This window comes from Phyllostomus hastatus, unplaced genomic scaffold, assembly GCF_019186645.2.
Source record: "Phyllostomus hastatus isolate PE091 unplaced genomic scaffold, TTU_PhHast_1.1 phas_scaffold_129, whole genome shotgun sequence".
NCBI classification, from domain to species: domain Eukaryota; kingdom Metazoa; phylum Chordata; class Mammalia; order Chiroptera; family Phyllostomidae; genus Phyllostomus; species Phyllostomus hastatus.
The window spans coordinates 4594419-4613366 of record NW_025334009.1 but is presented as its reverse complement, the minus strand read 5'-3'; the positions used below and the strand labels follow the sequence as shown (position 1 = coordinate 4613366).

At 50.5% G+C, this 18948-nt stretch overlaps 1 protein-coding gene across 6 annotated transcripts in view; it reads left to right on the top strand.

Moving 5' to 3' along the window:
- The window catches only part of DAG1 (dystroglycan 1), a 50054-nt gene that overhangs the window by 17253 nt on the left and 13853 nt on the right, over positions 1-18948 (top strand). For 5 of the 6 annotated variants that reach the window (XM_045856588.1, XM_045856586.1, XM_045856585.1 and 2 more), the window contains exon 2: positions 18181-18580. In XM_045856588.1, the coding sequence (XP_045712544.1) occupies positions 18296-18580 (285 nt within the window). In that variant the 5' untranslated portion in view covers positions 18181-18295. Of the gene's footprint in view, positions 1-17565; positions 17775-18180; positions 18581-18948 lie in introns of those variants that run through there. The other variant, XM_045856589.1, reaches the window with a different exon arrangement.

Below are 18948 nucleotides of genomic sequence, written 5' to 3'. Positions count from 1 at the left end.
TCCATCTCTTGTCCTGAATGAAGGAGTTTGACAGTAACTCAGCTTCAGTGAAGGTAAGAAAAGAGTTACTTAGTCCCAGCTGGTGTGGCTCAGTGGATTGAGGCCGGCCTTCGAACCAGTGTCACTAGTTCAGTTCCCAGTCAGGGCACGCGCCTGGATTGCAGGCCAGGTCTGCAGTGGGGGGTTCATGAGAGGCGACCACACATTGATGTTTCTCTCCCTCCCTTCCTTTCTCTCTGATAATAAATAAATAAAATCTTTTAAAAAAATTACTTATCTCTCTGGGTGGGGAAGGTAAGGACCAGTCAGCTGCAGGCATCACGGTGAGGCTTACTGTGCATTTCCTGGGCGCGGCCCGTGAACCCGATACCGGGAAGCCCTGGCTCAGCCTGCTCACACGCACATTTGGCTCTGGGAGCTCTGGATGCGGTGATGGTTTTTTCCTCCAAAAGGGAAGGCTCCTGGGAAGGGAAGATGAAACTATTTTTAATCTTAAGCAAACATAGCCCAATGTGGTAATTTCAAGCCCTAGTGTTTGACATTTTCTTCCATTATAACCTAAGTCACTTTGAAAAACAAAGTCCTTTTTTGTATATTTTGTGTTTATGGTGTTTCTGGAGGAAAATGCTTTTAAAATACCCTCATTTCCCCTTATAAACCTGGAGGTCCCGGGGTCCTGGTGGGCTGTGCGTTTGCGTCATGCAGCGGGGGGTCTGGTGCCCGGAGCCTAGAGTGCTCCTGGACGGAGGCTGGGGTGTCCGGTGAATGTGGGGGCGCTGGGGTTCGGGACGCAGGCTGCCGGCTCTGCCTCCTGACTGCTGGTGACCGTCCCCGAGTTGCAGGGAAGAACCGGGGTCCTGAGAGGGAGGTGGACCGTGCCCCGCATTCCTTTTGCTTACCACTGTTTTCTTTCCACTTCACGTGGCGTATGTTTTTGTAACTCTTAAATTTTGATCTAACTTCAAACTTCCAGAGTAATTACAGGAATACTAAAAGGAACTGTGAAATACTTTCTTACCTTGAGTCACCATTTGTCACATTTGCCTTGTTTGCTTTTGTCATTCCCTTTTCCATACATACCTTTCTACCCGCCCCCCCCCGCCCCCCGCAGCCATCTGAGTGATTGAGACACATCGTGCCCTTTTATTGCCAAATAATTAGCCGTGCATTTCCTAAGGAGAAGGGCATTCTCTAAGCAACCACAGTACATCTGCCAGTGTGAGCACATCGAACGTGGGCGTGCTGTCTGATCTGCAGGCCGCACTCGGGGTCCTCAGATGCCCGGGAGCCCCTTGGATGCCCCGTGCGAGGAGGCGCGGGGTCCTGGTGTGTTCTGACGGTCAGCCCTGGGGACGGGGCTGCCTGGCAGTGTCCTCGACTGTGTGGTCGCTGCTCTCCCTTGTCTGAAAACAGTTTTTGGGGGGGACACTGTGAAGCTGTGGAGATACCGGTTTCTCCTCAGACTTGGACCCTTACTTTCCGCATCCGGTGGTGCTTCTAAGACCACCATTGTTCCTTCTCTGTTAGTTGTCATCTTACTCTAAGAAGAGTTCCCTCATTTCTCCGTTCCTCACGTACTCAGTGGTTTATTTATATTAGTTCATGTCGATAACTTGTTCAGTGTGGTACAGCTCGCTCTTGTCATTGTGCATTCTGACACCCCACTCGTCCCAGGAGTGACCGGTGCAAGCACCTTCAGGCTGGCTCCCTCCCGTGTCCTTCCGGCGTGTCCCCACCACCGAGCGCTCCCTGACTTCGGGCCCCGAGGCCTCCCTGGCTCCTGCCCCAGCCTGGCATCGGCCCTGTCCACGAGGAGCCTTGGTTCCTTTCTAGCTGAAGTGGCACTTAGAAACCAAGATAGGGATGCATGGCACATATTTTTAGTTATTGAAAGTGTTTTAAAATAGATAGCATTTTGATTTTAGTTAGTTCATCATGTTGCAGTTGAATGAAGGGTTTTCATGAGTGTCTAGTTCTTGACTTCTGTTACAAGTGGAACAAGTGATACATCATATTATCACTCCAGGAATGGAGCTGGAATGAAAGAACAGTTGGGGGGCCCTGGCTGGTGTGACTCAGTGGACTGAGTGCTGGCCTGTGAACCAGAGGGTCACCGGTTTGCTTCCCAGTCAGGGCACATGCTGGGTTGAGCAAACGGGGGGCATGTGAGAGGCAACCACACATTGATGTTTCTCTCCCTCTCTTCCTCCCTCCCTTCCCTCTCTCTAAAAATAAATAAATAAAATCTTAAAAAAAAAAACAGTTGGGGGAAGATAGGGCGGTATTTGATACTGATTATGTGGTCAGATTTGTTGAATAAAAACCACCAAGGAAATATATTCCCACTATGTGTTTTTTTTTTCCGTTACAGCCAGGTGCTCATGGGGAAAATAAAAAAGCAGTTGTCGCCGAAGCAAACAGTAGGTGTTCCTGTGATATTTACCCAGTGTCTTTCCTCCAAAGAGTGAAACAAACACCAAGTATCATTTAATTTGCCATTTGTCCATGTTATCTGTGTTCAGGCTGCCGGTCGTTGTTGGGCTGGTGTTATTTTACCATATTTGCCCAGCAGACAGGGTTTCTGGGAACAGACTTAGATTTATAAAATATTTTCTTTCTATTTTAAAAAAAAGTGCAATTGTTTTTTAAAACTCCTGTGGGCCAAAACCCCTTGCACTGCTCCGTAGCACCTGTGGTCGCTCTGCTCTCCGGGACCTCTGACAGCCGCCGACCTCTCGCCCGCCCCATGCCCCGAGGACAGCCGCAGCCCAGCTTCCGTTGGTCAGGACCACTGCTTTCCTGTTGGGGGGGCGGACGGCGGCAGGACGAGCTCACCCTCCTTCAGAAGGTTCTGGAAATGGCTCCCTTAAGGCCTGCTGTGTCAGGCACATACCAAGAGCCGTGTGCACTAGCCACGGAGAGGCCTTGGTGCCCAGGTGCTGCAGTCGGTGTTGCCAGGTGTCCCGGCAGAACGTGAGCCCCGGGGAAGTGCCCAGGGCCAGACAGGTACGCACCGTCCTGGACGAGGTGCTTGCTGAGTCTTGGAAGCCTGCGGAGGAGGAGGAGGAGGCCTTGTCGCTTCCTTGGCCCACGGTCAGTGTCAGATTTAATGTTGTAGGTGGTAGTTAGTCTGTTAAAAGCAGAAGATAGCTGAGATCTCTGGATGCATTGCAGGTAGTTCAAAAACCCGCTGTGCAGGCCCTCAGTTCGCCATCTTAGAATTAGCTCAGACTCGTTTCCAGGGCCAGCCGCCCCAGAGGCCGCCGCTCAGGGCTGCAGCTGCACTGCGCCTTGCGGTGCCAGAGATGCAAACTCTGGTGTCGCGGTCGCGCCCGGTGACTTCCTGCTGCTCAGCTCTTCTGCAAGTAGAGAGTGCGAGTGACTTTTTGAGGTGCCTGTGGATTATGAGTTTACAAAGAGAGCTTGATTAAACAACACCCTCCAGCTCTCCAGATAAATGCTACTGGCACCTGGTAGAGTGGCTAGATATTCTCTGTCCCAGAGAAGTCTGGATTTTTCTCTGATCGTTTGCTGAATGTATCTGGTAATCGTCCGAGGCTGGCAGAGGACTGGAGGGCCCTGCCTCCCTCGGGGTGAGAAGCGTCTCCACGGGGTCTCTGGTCCCCTCTGTGCTCCCTCTGCAGTCCTGAGGCAGGTGGGCGGGCGGGACACCTGCTGGGGTTGTCGTGGTCAGCCAGGTCCCGGAAGGGGCCCTGCAGTGGGGTCTCCAGGGAGCGAGGGAAGAGTACTGGTCGAGTGACCGTTTTTTCAGCCGGCCCTGCCTCTCTTGCCTTAGGACGAACAACTCGGTGAGGGTGCGTGTGGCGGCCGCTCTCGCCAGTCCCCGTTGGCTGCTGCCCTGACGTTCTTATCTCCGCGTCTCCCACTTCCGCACACGGAAATCTTATCAAGGGTTGCTAGGTGGAGGGGCAGGTGGAGGGACAGAGGCCAAAGCCTTCCTAAGTCAGACTCTAAAGGGCAGCTTAGTCTGAGAAGCCAGAGTCGCAGCTCCGTCTGGTTGACTCGAGCCATCTCTCTTGTCTGGACCTGCGCCCTCCTGCCCTTTGCCTGGGCTGACCAGGGAAGTCCGTAGAGGTCGGGCAGCGGCTCTCCCCGGCTCCAGAGGGGCCGGCGTGGTAGAGGGCTGCGCTGCCACGGCGCCCCCCAGGGTCGTCTTGATCTCCGAGTGAGGTGCACGCGAAGCGAAGCGCGGGTTCCTGACTCTTGACTAGGTCTGTTCTTAAGGCCACAGAACTTTTAAGATTTATTGGGTAATTTTCTGCAGCGGAGAGACATCGGATACATTTCTTATTTACAAAAGAGGTCCTTTGAGTAGTTACTTCCCAGCACAGACGGAGACTGAAGGGCAGGGCGTTATGTGCTCACACTAGAAGCCAGTGGAAGATTCGTGGGAAATAAAGCATCTGAGGAGTTCAGCCGTGGGCCGGTGGGGTCTGTCCGCCGGGGCCGTGGGAGTCCGTCTGTGCCGGAAAGTGGCCCGGCTTGGGAGTTCAGACCCCAGCTCCGTTTGGAAAAAGAAAACAATAATTTCAGCGCATCAGGAGATTCCGGCTGCCACGGAAAAAGTGCTTTTGCAGCTGCTTCTCTCTCCCCAGTACATGGAAATGTGTAAATTACATCTGTACCCTTTTGTTAAGATGAAAGATCTTTTCATTTGTCTCTTCCTTATCTCTTTGCTTTTAATATTTAATCCTTGGACTCTAAAATGCAGGAATAATTTATAAATAATTAGTACTGAGTGGAAACCTACTTTTCCCCTTGTGCTAAGGGAATGATCAAAGCCTGCAGAACGAGGAGGTCGAGGGAGTGGGAGGTGAGGACAAGGGCGTCTTCAAGGGTTTCTTCAGTTGGATTAACCCCTGGTGTGAGTTCATGTGGCAGAGGGCAGATGGCTGGGGCTCTCCTGCAGCTTCGAGGAGGAGGAAGGCGCGGGGGAATCGTGGATTTCCTCTGTCTCCCTTGGTGCAGGGGTGCCTGAACTGGACACGGCTCCCTCCATTCGAGCTGTGGTCCTTGAGGAGCCGCCCGGCATCCTCTGCTGGGAAAGGCCAGAAACGCGGGGTCGGCAGGGTCTGGCCCAGGAGCTTTGCCTTCGCCGGTTCCCTGGGAACCGGGGCGCTCAGTCGCTGCTCTGGGCCAGCCGGAGGTCAGGCCTGGCAGGTGTGCCTGCCCTGCTCAGCAGTGGCCTTGTGCACTGCGTTGTTGCCTGGCCGCACAGCGGCCCTGGCTTTGCAGAGCAGACTTCCAAAAGTGTGCAGGGCCACTCTCTGGCCGTTTGCCCCAGCCTTTAGAAGCACAGCCCTAAACCCTACCGCGGACGTTTGTGGTTTTTCAGACTGTGTGGCTGAGGCAGGGCCGAGGTAGGCAGAAGGGCAGTTAGAGCCCTGTGTGGGAGGGTGGGGATGCTGCTGGCGAAGAGTCTGCGCAGAGAGAGTGGGATGCTCGTTGTGTCTTGTCCTGCTTCAAACAAGGCGTGTTGATCTTTAAATTTCTGGCGTGGTTGAAATGTTCTTGGTAGTTGAACCTGAAGAATGTGGCCCGAGACAAGTGGGTGGCTAAAATCAGGTCACAGCTTTAAACACTGAGGTTGAAGTGTTTGCCTAGAAGCACACTCTGTACAGGGGCACCTTCCAGTGAAGACGCGAGAACCCATCGTCACCAGGGGGCCAGGCACTCCCATTGGCCCCCAAGACCTGTGCTGGGAGGCTGCCCGCAGGGCCCAGGGCTGCAGTGAGGGGGGACCCGAGCGGGGGCTTGTGGCTGCGGCCCCTCTTACAGTGCGTCTCGCTCCCCGTTTGGGAGTCTGACGGGCCAGGCAGGCCAGCAGGGCCAGCCGTCAGCACACTTTTCCTGAACCTAATTCGTGGAAGTCAGATTAGCATACTCGTTTTGAGCCACTGCACTTACCTTTGCTCTTTTGTGGCATGATGGGAAATATATCAGGAAACTTAGCTTGTGACTTCAGAGGGTGAAATCAGGTGATTTTTGCTTCTGTGCTGGGTGAATGATTTCTGCGATTTTGGTGGAAATCCTTGCTTTCCCTGCCGAGTGCCTCCTTGGTGTGGGCATTTCCCGGGGGAGGAGGCGGCAGAGGGGGTGCTGCCCCAGTGGGCCCTGTCCCCTCCGCTCCCCTCACGCCCCTCCCAGACCAGGGCAGAGGGCGACCACCCTGCCCTCGCAGTGTCGTGTGGTGTGGTCCCACCCTGCCTTTGTACTGAGGCGGGCAGGGGGCCCGGGGGCCCGGGAGTTTCAGTCATCTCCCCGGCTATCAAGGCAGCTGTTAGTTACCTGTAAGCACCTCCGTGGAAAAAGCCTGATTGTAATACATAATTACTTAGCTTATGACCTCTCAAGTTTTGTGATTAAGTCATGGATGTAAATCTTAATGGAATATTTTTGTATAAAATACTGGAAGACCTCATGCATCGCCGATGAAGTTTCACACCCATCACAGGGTGGGGAGTCGGTAAATGTGCAGCGGAGTGTTAATTACTGTGGGCTGTCTTGAGATAATTGTAATTTGCTTTAATTGGGTTCTTGGATGCCACGCAGGTATGTGGACGTGGTGACTCACTCCCACCCGGGTTCTGCGGAGTCTGGCCGCCCACCTCGGACACCTACTCCTTCCCCACCCCCCACGCCCGCTCCCAGGCTCGCCGACCCGCCCTGGGCAGGTGGGCGGCCAGACCTGGGCCTTGTCTCTGGCCTCGGTTTGCCTGTTTCCATCCTCAGTGCCCTGTCTGGGCATCCGTGATTAAAGACAGGTCCTGGGCCTCATAGGTGTTTTTTCCTGAAATCTAATTGGTGGGACTCTGCGTGAGGTTTTTTTTTTTAATCCTCACCTGAGGACATTTCCTCGTCACTTCTAGAGAGAGAGGAAGGGGGAGAGAGGGAAACATCGATGTGAGAGAGAGGCATTGACAGGTGCTCTTGCCTCCCACTGGTGCTCAGACCAGGGATCCAACCCGCAACCTAGGCATGTGCCCTGACCAGGAATCAAACCTGTGACCTTTCAGCTGTGGGGACGACTCTCCAGTTGCGCCACACAGGCCAGGGATGAGTAGTGTTTTTTAAAAAACATATTTATTTATTTATTTATAAATGTGATAAAACATGTAATATAAAATTTACCATCATAACTATAAAAATGTTTAAATTCCCTGGCTGGTGTAGCTCAGTGGATTGAGCGTGGGCTGTGAACCAAAGTGTCACAGGTTCGATTCCCAGTCAGGGTACATGCCTGGGTTGCAGGCCTTGACCCCCAGCAACCGCATATTGATGTCTGTCTGTCTGTCTCTTTCTCTCTCTCTCTCTCCCCCTCTCTCCCCCTCCCTTCCCTCTCTAAAAATAAACAAATAAAGTCTTTAAAAAATAGTTTTAAAAAAATGTTTAAATTGTGGTTAAAAAAAGCATATAACATAAAATTTACCATCTTCACCATTTTTAAGTGTTCAGTTCGGCAGTGAGTAATGTTTAACAGCAGCATGTGGAGTTCAGTGGCGTGTGGAAGGGACTGTTTCTCCATGAGCTTTGTCACGTAAGATGTTAAAAATCTACCCAGGTTAAAACCCACGGTCCAGTGGGGCTGGCCGTGCCGTCCCGGGTTTGGGCCTCGCCTCCCTGCCCTTCCTCTAGGAGGGGTTGCACCTGAGTGAGCTTGCGCTCAGGTATTAAACCTTCACTTCCTTCCTGCCTTTGTGGAAAAAGCACAGCAGCAGCAGCAGAAACCGCTGCCCTTCCTGGACCTCTGCTCTGGTGTCTGTGGTGGGAGAGAGTTCGCGAGCTTTCCAACTGAGGGAAGGTTCAGGGTGACTTTCCTGTTGGACGGACTGGTGTGCAGCACCTGCTTCTCGCAGGCGGTCACTTTTTTCTCCCGTGCACTTTGACTTTTGGATCTTTGCTGTGTCTGGGACCCCGGGCTCCTTTGGTGGGGTGCTCAGCCCCCTGATGGTGTCTTCTCGGGGCTGTCCCCACACCTGGTGGTGGTCCCCCAGCGCACGGGCTGAGCGGGAGCTCGCCTCCTGAGCTGCCGGTGAGCGTGGGGTACCTTGGCCCCACACCTTCCCCTCCGCCGCCAGGGCCTGAAACAGGCCTGCTTTTCACTCAGAGCGGAGGACTCTGCCTGTCTTTTTAGTGTTCGGGGCCCAAATAAACACTGACTTCACACTATTGTTTTGCACTGTGCGGCGTGCATCCTGTTGACGGCAGGTCGGGCAGCTGTGAATTGGTTAGCCGCCGGAATTCTTGTGTTCATGTTCGACTGACAAAAGCTTTTTTTGCTGAATGGAACCTGGAGTGGCAGTTTCAGTGAAGTTGTTGCTTTTGACTTTCGTTTTCTTTAAATGTTTTAATTACTGTGGCGAATGGTAGCAGTCTGACAGTTTAGTTGTGGATAGCAGCTTTGGAAGAGGAGTGTTCTGGGGAGGGGTGGGGTGAGCTGGCCCTGCCTCTGCCCCATTTGGCGTGGTTAATAATGGGTTGAACCTCACTCTTCCTTCATCAGAAGGTAACAGCTAGGAGGGAGCTGGCCTTTCCGAGTTTCGGCGAAGATATCTGGAAGGTGCGTTCTCTGTCAGTTGTCTGCACGTGAGGAAACAGGGACTCTACTCGAATGGAGCCGATGCCACGTCTGCATTTGCTCCTCGCATGTGTTGAACGGAGAGCGCTGGCTGGCTGCGCCTCCCCTGTGCGCGGGGCGCCCTCCAGCTCTTTGGGCGGGGGGGGGCAGCCTGATGCAGCAGAGCACCTCTGCTTCTCTCCTGGGGCTGGGCCTCCAGGGGACTCGCCTTCCAGGTCGCAGTCTGGGCAGAGTGGGGTCTTCTCGTGGGCATACACCCGTCCCTCCACAAGGCACACGCTTCCGTTACACACACATGGGGTTAGAGTTGGTGACAGATGGTTCTGTCCTCTGAACTCTGCCTGCCTCAGATGCCTGGCGTCCTCAGCTGTCACTGTACAGTGTTCTGAGTCTCTGCTTGTGCCCTTGCTGACCGATCCAGTAAAGGATGAATACACCTGCCTCCAGGACAGAGTTTTTGGGTTTCGGGTTTCAGAGGACATCACCTTTCAGGCACGGCTGGACACTGGCTGGTTGAGTCCGCCAGTCGCTGCTGCAGCCAGTCGCTGCTGCAGAGTCGGGGTGCTGGAGAGAGGAAGCGTGGGCCGGGCTCCACCCACCGCTACTGCGGTTCCTCCCTCTGGGAGAGGGGACTTCCCCGAAGTGAGCTCAGGGTCTGGGCTCCCTGGGCACCTCCCGGAACCCAGACTGGTCTTTCACCGGGGAAGAGTACCCCAGGAGCCAGCTGGCAGAGGTGCTCAGGCCAGCCCTCCGTGGGGTGCTGCCTCCTTGGTACTGCCAGGTGCTGAAGGAGCGCCTGGCCAGGGGGCCGTCGGGCGGGTATCTGGGGCGCTGTGGGCTCTCCTCCCTGGAGCGGGTGGCTCTCGGGGCAGGAGTGCAGGTTCTTCCCTAGAGAAGAGGGAGGGGGCGGCCTGGGTGTCTGCTCTGGGACAGCAGTGACCCAAAGGGCTGTGATGCGTCCGCACTTTGCAGGCCCCAACGCTTTGAAGGTTTCTCTGCCCCAGGGTGGACAGTCTGGGACTAAGGGATGGGACAGCTTCCTGGCAGCTGTGCCATTTTCACACCGTATGCCAAGGCCGTGGAGCGTGCGTTCAGAGAGTCCGGCACTCCAAGGCTCTGGGAAGGTCCCTCTTCACAGCGTTGGATTTCACTGGAGTCCCGGGCAGCGCTGAGCTCAGACCTGGTGGTGGGCACTGCACTGGGTCCTGGCACTTGTTCCCTCCCCTCAGTTCCCAGAACGAGAGCCTTGGCAGCTTCTGCCAGCCGGTCAGCGGTGAGTGCCGGTCAGCAGTGAGTGCCGGTCAGCGGTGAGTGCCGGCCAGCGGTGAGTGCCGGTCAGTGGTGAGTGCCGGTCAGCAGTGAGTGCTGGTCAGCGGTGAGTGCCGCCGATACACATTCCTGGGCTGCCCGAGCGCTTCCTGGTGTTGCAGAGGGTGCAGTGTAAGTCTGCGTGTGCGGTGTGAAAGTGCGTGGCTGTGTCAGAAAGACCACTTGACTCTGGCCATTGTCTCTCTCTGATTCCTGAGCGCCTTCTCCCACCGTGTTCTGCCCACAGGTTCGGTGTGACTGTGTTGAAGGTCGCCCCTCTTTGGGCCTTGGTCCCTGAAAAATGGCGAGGAGATCTCAGCAGTGCCTCCTGCTCCGAGTGACCAGGTGTATGAGTGGGTGTAAAAACCTCCCAGGGGCGTCCTCATCAGGGTGTGTGGGTGCAGCCTGCCAAATTCCTGGCATGGGGAGATGTGACCCTTGCTTATAGAAAGCCAGTGTCAGAAAGACACAAGGCTGCTTTTTGCCAAGTTGCATAAAGATCTTTTTCTCCCCAGAGCATGGAAAACCAACACATAGCAGTTGGAGTTGTGCCTGGGACAGCGTCTGCGTGCTAAATGCAGAGCACTGAGTCATGAGACAGATACCCGGCGCCGTCATGTGTCCGCAGATAGCAGCTGAGCTTCTGCTCTAGTGACAGGGCGTGTCTCGTGCCTTTGCTGTTTTCACATTCGCTGAGAATTTTAAAATGGAGAATCACTTAAAAAGTGAAGACCAAATGGATCTAATAAGTAGAAAAGTAAGTGAACTAATGTGTGAAGACACAGGCAGAAGCTAAAAGAAAGGAAGTCCCATGTCCTCCCCATTCATGGATGAGGGGTGTGCCTGGCACTGCCATCCATCAGCGATTGCGACAGATACGTCCCTGCCCTCCCGCAGTTCCCACCCTTCCTGCCAGCCTAGTGGATGTGGTGGAGCTGAGCCGTTCGAGGTGCGTGAGAAAGAACAGGCCGTCGGGGGAAGCGCTGTGCAGCAGTGAAAGAAACGCCGAGGTTGCAGTTAAACAGCATAAAACAGGAGACCTAGAAATAGTTATTTTTTATTTTTTTTTAAGATTATATTTATTTTTAGAGAGAAGGCAAGGGAGGGAAAAAGAGAGGGAAAGAAACATTACTATGTGAGAGAAACATTGATTGGTTGCCTCTTGCATACCCCTAACCGGGAACCTGGTGGGCAACCCAGGCACGTGCCCTGACCGGGAATCAAACCGGCGACCTTTAGGTTTCGCAGGCTGGCACTCAATCTACTCAGCCACACCAGCCAGGGCTTTTTTTTTTTTTTTTTTTAAGATTTAGAAAAAATGTTTGAAGTCATTGTGGATTCTCATGCAGTTGTTAAAAATAATACCCTGTGTGCCCTTTATCCAGTTTGCCCCCTTGGTAACATCTTACAAAAGCATGGTATGGATGCAGTATCAGCCAGGATATTGACAGTGATACAGTCAAAATACAGAACATTTTCATCGCCTCGAAGATCGCTCACATTACCCTGTTAGAGCCTCGCCTGCTTCGCTTTTGCCCTGACCCTCTCTTTAGCCCCTGGTAACTACTAATTTGTTCTCTGTTTCTGTAGTTTTGTCAGTTCAAGAATGTTATAAAAACTAAATCATATCGTATAGAACACACCCTTTTGGGATGAGCACTTTTCTGTCATCATAATTCCCTTGAGTGTGACACACATCCAAGTTACCAAGTGTGTCAGTAGTTACATTTCATGGTACGCATGTCCATGGTTTGTTCAACCATCCATCCACTCATTGACATCAGGGTTGCGCCATTTGTGGAAAAACCTACTCCCCCCACCCCCCATTGAATTGCTTTTGCACCTTTGTCGAAAGTCATCTATCCAAGATTATTCTATCCAGCAAAGCTATCATTCAGAATGGAAGGGGAGATAAGGTGCTTCTCAGATGAGGTCAAGTTAAAAGAGTTCATCATCACCAAGCCCTTATTATATGAAATGGTAAAGGAACTTAGAAAAAGAAGATCAAAAAATATGAACAGTAAAATGACAACAAACTCACAATTACCAACAACCGAACCTAAAAAAAACAAAAACAAAAACGAACTAAGCAAAGAACTAGAACAGGAACAGATTCACAGACATGGAGATCACATGGAGGGTTAGTGGGGGTGGGGAGGGGGAGAGTAGGGGAAAAGGTTCAGGGAATAAGGAGCATAAACTGTAGGTACAAAATAGGCGGGGAGGTTAGAATGGTATGGGAAGTGGAGAAGCCAAAGAACTTACATGTACAACCCACGGACACGAACTAAGGGGGGGAATGCTCGTGGTGGGGTACAGGGCAGAGGGGAATAAAGGGGAGAAAAAAATGGGACAACTATAATAGCATAAGCAATTAAATATATTTTTGAAAGTATTAAAAATACTATTGAAATAAAAAGTCAGTTGGGCATTCTTGTATAGGTGTTTTTCTGGATTTTTAAAACATTTTTTCCTTTTCAATTTTTATGCTCCTCCCTGCCTCCACCTTCCTTGCCTTATTGCACTGGCTAGAACACCTAAAGGTGACATAAAGGTGATGCGAGCGGACATCTTGCCTTGTTTCTGACCTTAAGGAGAGAGTGTTCGATCTGTCCTTAAGTGTAATGTTAGGTATATTTTTTGTAGATGCTCTTTATCAAGCTGAAGACATTCTCTGTTCCCGTTGTTTCGAGAGTGTCCGTCATGAATGAGTGTTGAATTTTGTCAGGTACTTTTTCTGTATCAGTTGATATGATCGTGTGATTTTTGTTCGTTACATTGACTGATTTTCAAATACCAAACTGGTCTTGTATCCCTGGACTACACACCACTTGGTTATGGTGTATAATTCTTTTTATATATTGCTAAATTCTATTTGATAATATTTTGTTAAAAATTTTTGTAAATTTTTCTTCATGAGATTTAATTATCTATATTTTATTTTCTTCTTTTTTAGGGGGGTTATCGCCTTTGTCTGGTTTTGGTATAAGTGTGATGATAGCTGCATAAAATGAATAGGGAAGTATCCCTGTACTTTCTGGAAAAGGTTGTGTAGAATTCATGTTATTTTTTCTAAATGCATGGTAGGATTTACTAGTGAAGCTATCTGGGCCTGGAGATTTCTTTTTGTGGGAGTTTTAAAAGACTATTTTTTAGAGATGGGGAAGGGAGGGAGAAAGAGAGGGAGAGAAACGCTGATGTGTGAGAGATACATTGGTTGGTTGCCTTTCATGCTCCTCCAGCCGGGGACCTGGCTGCAACCCAGGCACGTGCCCTGACCAGGCACCAACCAGTGGCCTTGCGGTTCCCAGGCTGGAGCTCGGTCCACGGAGTCACACCAGCCAGGGCTTTTTGTAGTTTCCTTAATAATAGAAATTATCTGTATCATAGTAGGTGAATTGTGGTAGTTTGTACTTTTCAAGGAATTGGTGTCTTTCGTTTGATTTGTTAAATTTATCTGTGAGTTATTTGAAGTATTACTATCCTTTGGATGTCTGTAGGATCTATGTAGGGATATCTCCTGTTTCATCCCTGATACTGGGAATTTGTGTCTTCTGTCAATTTTACTACATATTTGTCAATTTTAGTAGTCTCTTCAAAGAAACAGTTTTATTTTGTATTTATTTTTTTCTATTTTTGTTTTTGTTTCATTGATTTTTTAAAAAAGATTTTTAAAATTTATTTTCCGAGAGAGAGAAGGAGAGAGAGAAAGAGGGAGAGAAGCATCTATGTGCAAGAGACATATCAGTTGGTTGCCTCTTGCCGCCCCCAGCTGGGGACATGGCCCACCACCCAGGCAGGTGCCCTGACTGGGAATTGAACTGGGGACCTTCCGGTTCACAGGCTGGTGCTCAGTCCACTGAGCAATACCAGCCAGGTCAATTTCACTGATTTTTGCTCTTTATGATTTTTTCCCTTTTGCTTGCTTTGGGTTTATTTGGCTTTTTAGATTCTTGAGGTAGGAGCACAGATTATTGGTTTGAGACTTCCTTATGTTCTAGTGGATTCAGGGCTATAAATACACCTCTAAGCACTGCTTTAGTTGTGTTCCATGAATTTTAATACAAGTAAACAAGTATATTTTTTTAATTCAGTTCATTGTAATTTTTTATAGCCCTTGAGACTTCCTCTCTGACCCCAGGATTATTTAGAGGTATGTTGTATAATTTTCAAGTGTTTGGAGAGTTTCCTGTTTTCCTTTAGTTACTGATTTCTGATTTGATTCCCTCATGGTTGAAGAACACATTCAATATTATTTCATTTCCTTCAGGATTTTATTTATTTTTAGACAGAGGGGAAGGGAGGGAGAAAGAAAGGGAGAGAAACATCAATGTGTGGTTGCTTCTTGTGCGTCCCTTACTGGGGACCTGGCCCACAACCCAGGCATGTGCCCTGACTGGGAATTGAACCAGCAACCCTTTGGTTTGCAGGCCAGCGCTCAATCCACTGAGCCACACCAGCCAGGGCTTATTTCATTTCCTTTAAATTTGTCAAGGTTTGGCCCTGGCTGGGTGGCTCAGTTGGTTGGAGCATCATCCAATACACCAAAAGGTTGTGGGTTCAATTCCTGGTCAGGGTACATACCTGGGTTGCAGATTCGATCCCTGGTTAGGGTGAGTACAGGAAGCAACTGATTAATGTTTCTTACATTTTATGTTTCTCTCTCTCTCTCTCTCAAATCAATAACCATATCCTCGGTGAGGATTAAAAAGTTTTTTGTTGAGGTTTATTTCATGGCCTTAGATATGGTCTATCTGGGCGTATGTTCCATGAACATTTGAAAAGAGTGTGTGTTCCAGTTGCAGGTGGAGTGCTTTGTAAAGGTCTGCTAGAGCTTATTGACCGATGGTATTTTTGAGTGTTTTTGTATCCTTGTTAATTTTCTTTGTAGTTATTTTGTCAGCTGTTGAGAGAGTGGTATTGAAGTTTCTAGCTAGAATTGTGGACTCGTAAGTTTTTTTCTTTCAGTTCTATCGGTTTTCGCTGTACCCATTTTGTAGCTCTGTTGTGTGGTGCATGGCATTTAACGTTGTCGTTGTCCTTGGTGGGCTGCCCCTGCCGTCATTATATGATGTCCGTCTGGGCGGATCTTCCTTTGCCCCGCAGTCTCCCTCGTCTCACGTTAGGACACGTGCAGCCACTCCCGCTGTCCGCGGGCATTCGCCCGGTGTCTTCCCGCCCTCTTACTCCTGCCTGCCTTTGTCACCTCGGCGCGGTCATGCACTGGTCGCCTTTTCTCGCTCAGTTTGCAGTTGTCCTGGTTCTAGGTGTGATTTTTTTTTTTTTTGAAAATTGAAACATGGACAGCTTTGTATTTTGTTCTGAAACCCTAAAGTTCTTTTTTAGCTGTTTTTTTCTGGTACTTCTCTGGCAGGGGAGAGGTAGGGGAGGTGCCGCCTGATCACTGGGAAGTGGAGGTTGCTGTTCAGGTCCCCCACTCGGCCCTTGGAGACGCCTGAAGGTGGGCGAAGTCCTTGTTACCGCTGCGCAGGGGTGGACATCCGGGCGTCACTACCACTGGGCAGTGGTGAGAGTTGCGACCCTCCGTGAACCCTCCTGAGATACCTTCCTAGCAGCGCTGGGGAGAAGCTCCTCGTTACTGCCTGGGTGGGCGTTACTGCCTGGGTGGGCGTTACTGCCTGGGTGGGCGTAGACATACGGGCTCCCCTGTGTCTTCCATTGACCCTGAGGGGCTGGAGGAGGAGGCGGGCAGGGCAGCACGTGGTTACTGGCCGGTGGGGACGAAAGTCCCTGATTGGCCTTCTCTGACACTGCCTCAGTGTGGGTGCCGGGGCGCCTTGTTACAGCCTCACCAGGGCGGAAGTCTGGGTCCCACACTCGGCTGGTGTGGGTGGGAGTGGGGCCCCATTTTTTTCCATGGTGTTTGGCTAGAATAGAGCTGTTATTGTCTACATGTTTTCTGTCTTGCTAGGCTACCCCCTTCCTGCCCCTTTGGCTCAAGAGAGCAGACTTTTGTTGGAACCTTCGTTGTCTCATCTCTTGCTGTTTCTGGGTTGCCATCTTCTTCAGCTCCAGTTCTGGAAGGTAGAGGCAAGAAGCAAACCCATGGGACTCACCAGTGTCTTTCCTTGAGTCCTGGGTCCCTAGCTGGTCTGCCTTTTTTTTGACCAAGTCTTAGGCAATTTTTTTTTTTAAGATTTTACTTATTTTCCCAGAGAGAGGGAAGGGAGGGAGAAAGAAAGAAACATCACTGTGTGGTTGCCTCTTGCACACGCCCAACTGGGGATCTGGCCCGCAACCCAGGCACGTGCCCTGACTGGGAATCAAACCAGTGACCTTTTGGTTCACAGGCTGGCGCTCAGTCCACTGAGCCACACCAGCCAGGGCTTATGTTTATTGTATATAGAATGTCTAGGGATTTTCACTGTAGTTAGTGGGAAACCAGGGAAGAACATATTATTACTTCCATTTTCCTGGAAGTCCAGTGGGCTTTTTCCTTTATGTTTTATATTTTTTGATGTCTTTTAAAATGAAATCCTTCTCTGTCCTGATATTCAACTATATTTTTAAAAAATTTAATTCTGCTTTTTACATTTGTGTGTCTGATCTACCCGGGATTTATCTCGTTTGTGATGGGAAAGCAAGGGAGGAGCCTAAGTGGCCACTTGTTCCAGAACTTTCGAACAGCTCCTTTGCAAAGCTGGTTTTGGCTCTCCCTCTGGTTCCACAGTCAGCTGGCTTTGTCCGCTTGAGGCTCGGCCTTAAATACCATTGTTTTAGGTTAAGTCTTTGTATGCTACAACAGGACTCCTGGGCTCCAAAATTGTTTTACTTTCTTGGGGTTTGCGTTGTATGGTGAATGGTAGCTCAAAAACAAAATAAGAACCAGAATAGCAAAAAAAAAAAAAAAGGCTGCTGGAATTGGCTTGGATTTGCATCGGCTTTAGAATACACTGCCCATTTCAGTGGCTGTGTTTTCTTTAGCAGTTTTACTTCCTTTGCATTACCCAGGTCAGAAAATACATCATGTGGCCCTTCAACGGCTTGGCTCAGGGCAGGGCTGAATCCTTCTCCAGGATGAGAAACAGTTGCTGCTGGCGTGGTCACCAGTGGGCCCCCAGCAAGCCCCATGAGGCGTCTGTGGCCGCCAGCCTCAGAGCAGGTGTCCTGAGCTGTCTGAAGCGGGCGTGGGGGAGAGGGGACAGAGTGCAGGATTCTCATTACTTCGGTGCGGAGGCAGGAGCTGCCACGTAAGTGTGGTTCACTGGCACTGAGTTGACAAACACACGATCAGTACACGGGTCCTGTGATAAGCGCTTGGAGTATGAGGGAGGGTGGGCATTTGTCACATGTCTCTGTGCAAATGCTTGTTTTTTTTTTTTCAGTCTTTTCAAAAGTACGTTTTAAAAACTTAATAACGGTTGTACTTTGTTGCTCTGTCTTTATATGTACACGCACACGTTTTTCTCTCGGACCATCGCAAAGCGAGGGGCGGAGATTTTTGGTGTTTTGTCCCTGAGTACTTTAAAACCCACAGACAGCCTGCTACAGAGACACAGCACCATCATTTCACCTAGTGAAATTAACAGTAAACCTTACCTCTAGCCCACATGCAAAATTCCCCAGCGACCCCCTTGGGCGCTAGACTCGTGTGTTTTTTGTGTTAGGAGTAAATCCGGGATCCAGTCTGGGCGCACAGTCTGCACCCGGTGGCCGTCTCTGAATCTCGACCAGTCCCCTGGTGTTCGGGGTGCCGGCATCTGCACAAACCAAGCCAGGCATCTTGCAGAAGGTCCTGCGCTCTGGGTCGGTCTGGTTGTGTCTTCACGACCCCTGTGTGTCCTGTCCAGTAGAAGCTCGGTCTGGGGCAGCACAGCCCAATGGAAATGTCACGTGAGCCAAACAGGTTACGTAAAAATAAATAAAAATAAGGAAGAATGAATTTTAAGACTGCTCAATACATTTCTTTACCATTTATTAATATTTATTACTTGATGTGTTTATGTTCAAAATACTATTTCAATATGTTAGAATATCTCAGAAGTATTAATGAGATATTTTGCATTCCTTTTGTATATGAAGTTTTAAAAATCCGTATATAGAGTGTAAGTGTTCTTTGCACTTAGTGGGCCGGCCCCATTTCCAGCGCTGGCAGCCACATGCGGCTGGTGGCTCTGGACTGGACCCAGGGTGAGACCTGGTCCAGCGCAGGATAGCTCTTTTGGGGACATTCACAGGGCAGTAGCTGCCCTCGCACGACTTCGAACTCACGGGGGTTGCCGACGACTGAGACGATTGTTCTTCTCTTTTAGGATCTGAGTGCTCGGGGATGGAGCAGGTGTGCAGAGGGTGAGGACCCAGCTCTGGGGCCACGTCGCTCACCTCCCTTCCTCGTGAGACTCTCGGCCTGAGGAGACTCGACCCTGGATGAGGATGTCTGTGGGCCTCTCGCTGCTGCTCCCCCTCTGGGGGAGGACCTGTCTCCTTCTGTTGTGTGTGTCCGTGACTCGGTCGCACTGGCCGAGCGACCCTCCGGAGGCCGTCAGGGACTGGGAGAACCAGCTCGAGGCGTCCATGCACTCGGTGCTCTCCGACCTCCCCGAGGCGGTCCCCACGGTGGTCGGCATCCCTGATGGCACCGCTGTCGTCGGGCGCTCCTTTCGAGTGACCATCCCGACAGATTTAATTGCCTCCAATGGAGACGTCGTCAAGGTGAGAGACTGGCTATACAAAGGAAAAGGGGGAGAATTCTCCCATTTTAGTTTTAGGTTTTAGTTTTTCAGTTCTTCACTCTGGTGATTCTGAGCTCAGTTTTTCCAGAACCTACTAAGTGGCTAAGGAACAGCCACCGATGTTCACCAGAGGGTCGCCATGTATCTCAGAGTAGTATCCTGAACCTTTATTCTTCCTCCCATTTTGAGTTTTCACCGTTAGAAAGCCTTGACATTTGTACTCTGAGAGACCTCTTGGTCATCGAGTTAGGGGTGTGATGGAAAAAGTTACAGGAAAAGGCCTCCTCTCATTGACCGTGGGATTAAACCCAAGAAATACAGAACTTTTAACTGCTTTGAACCTATTTT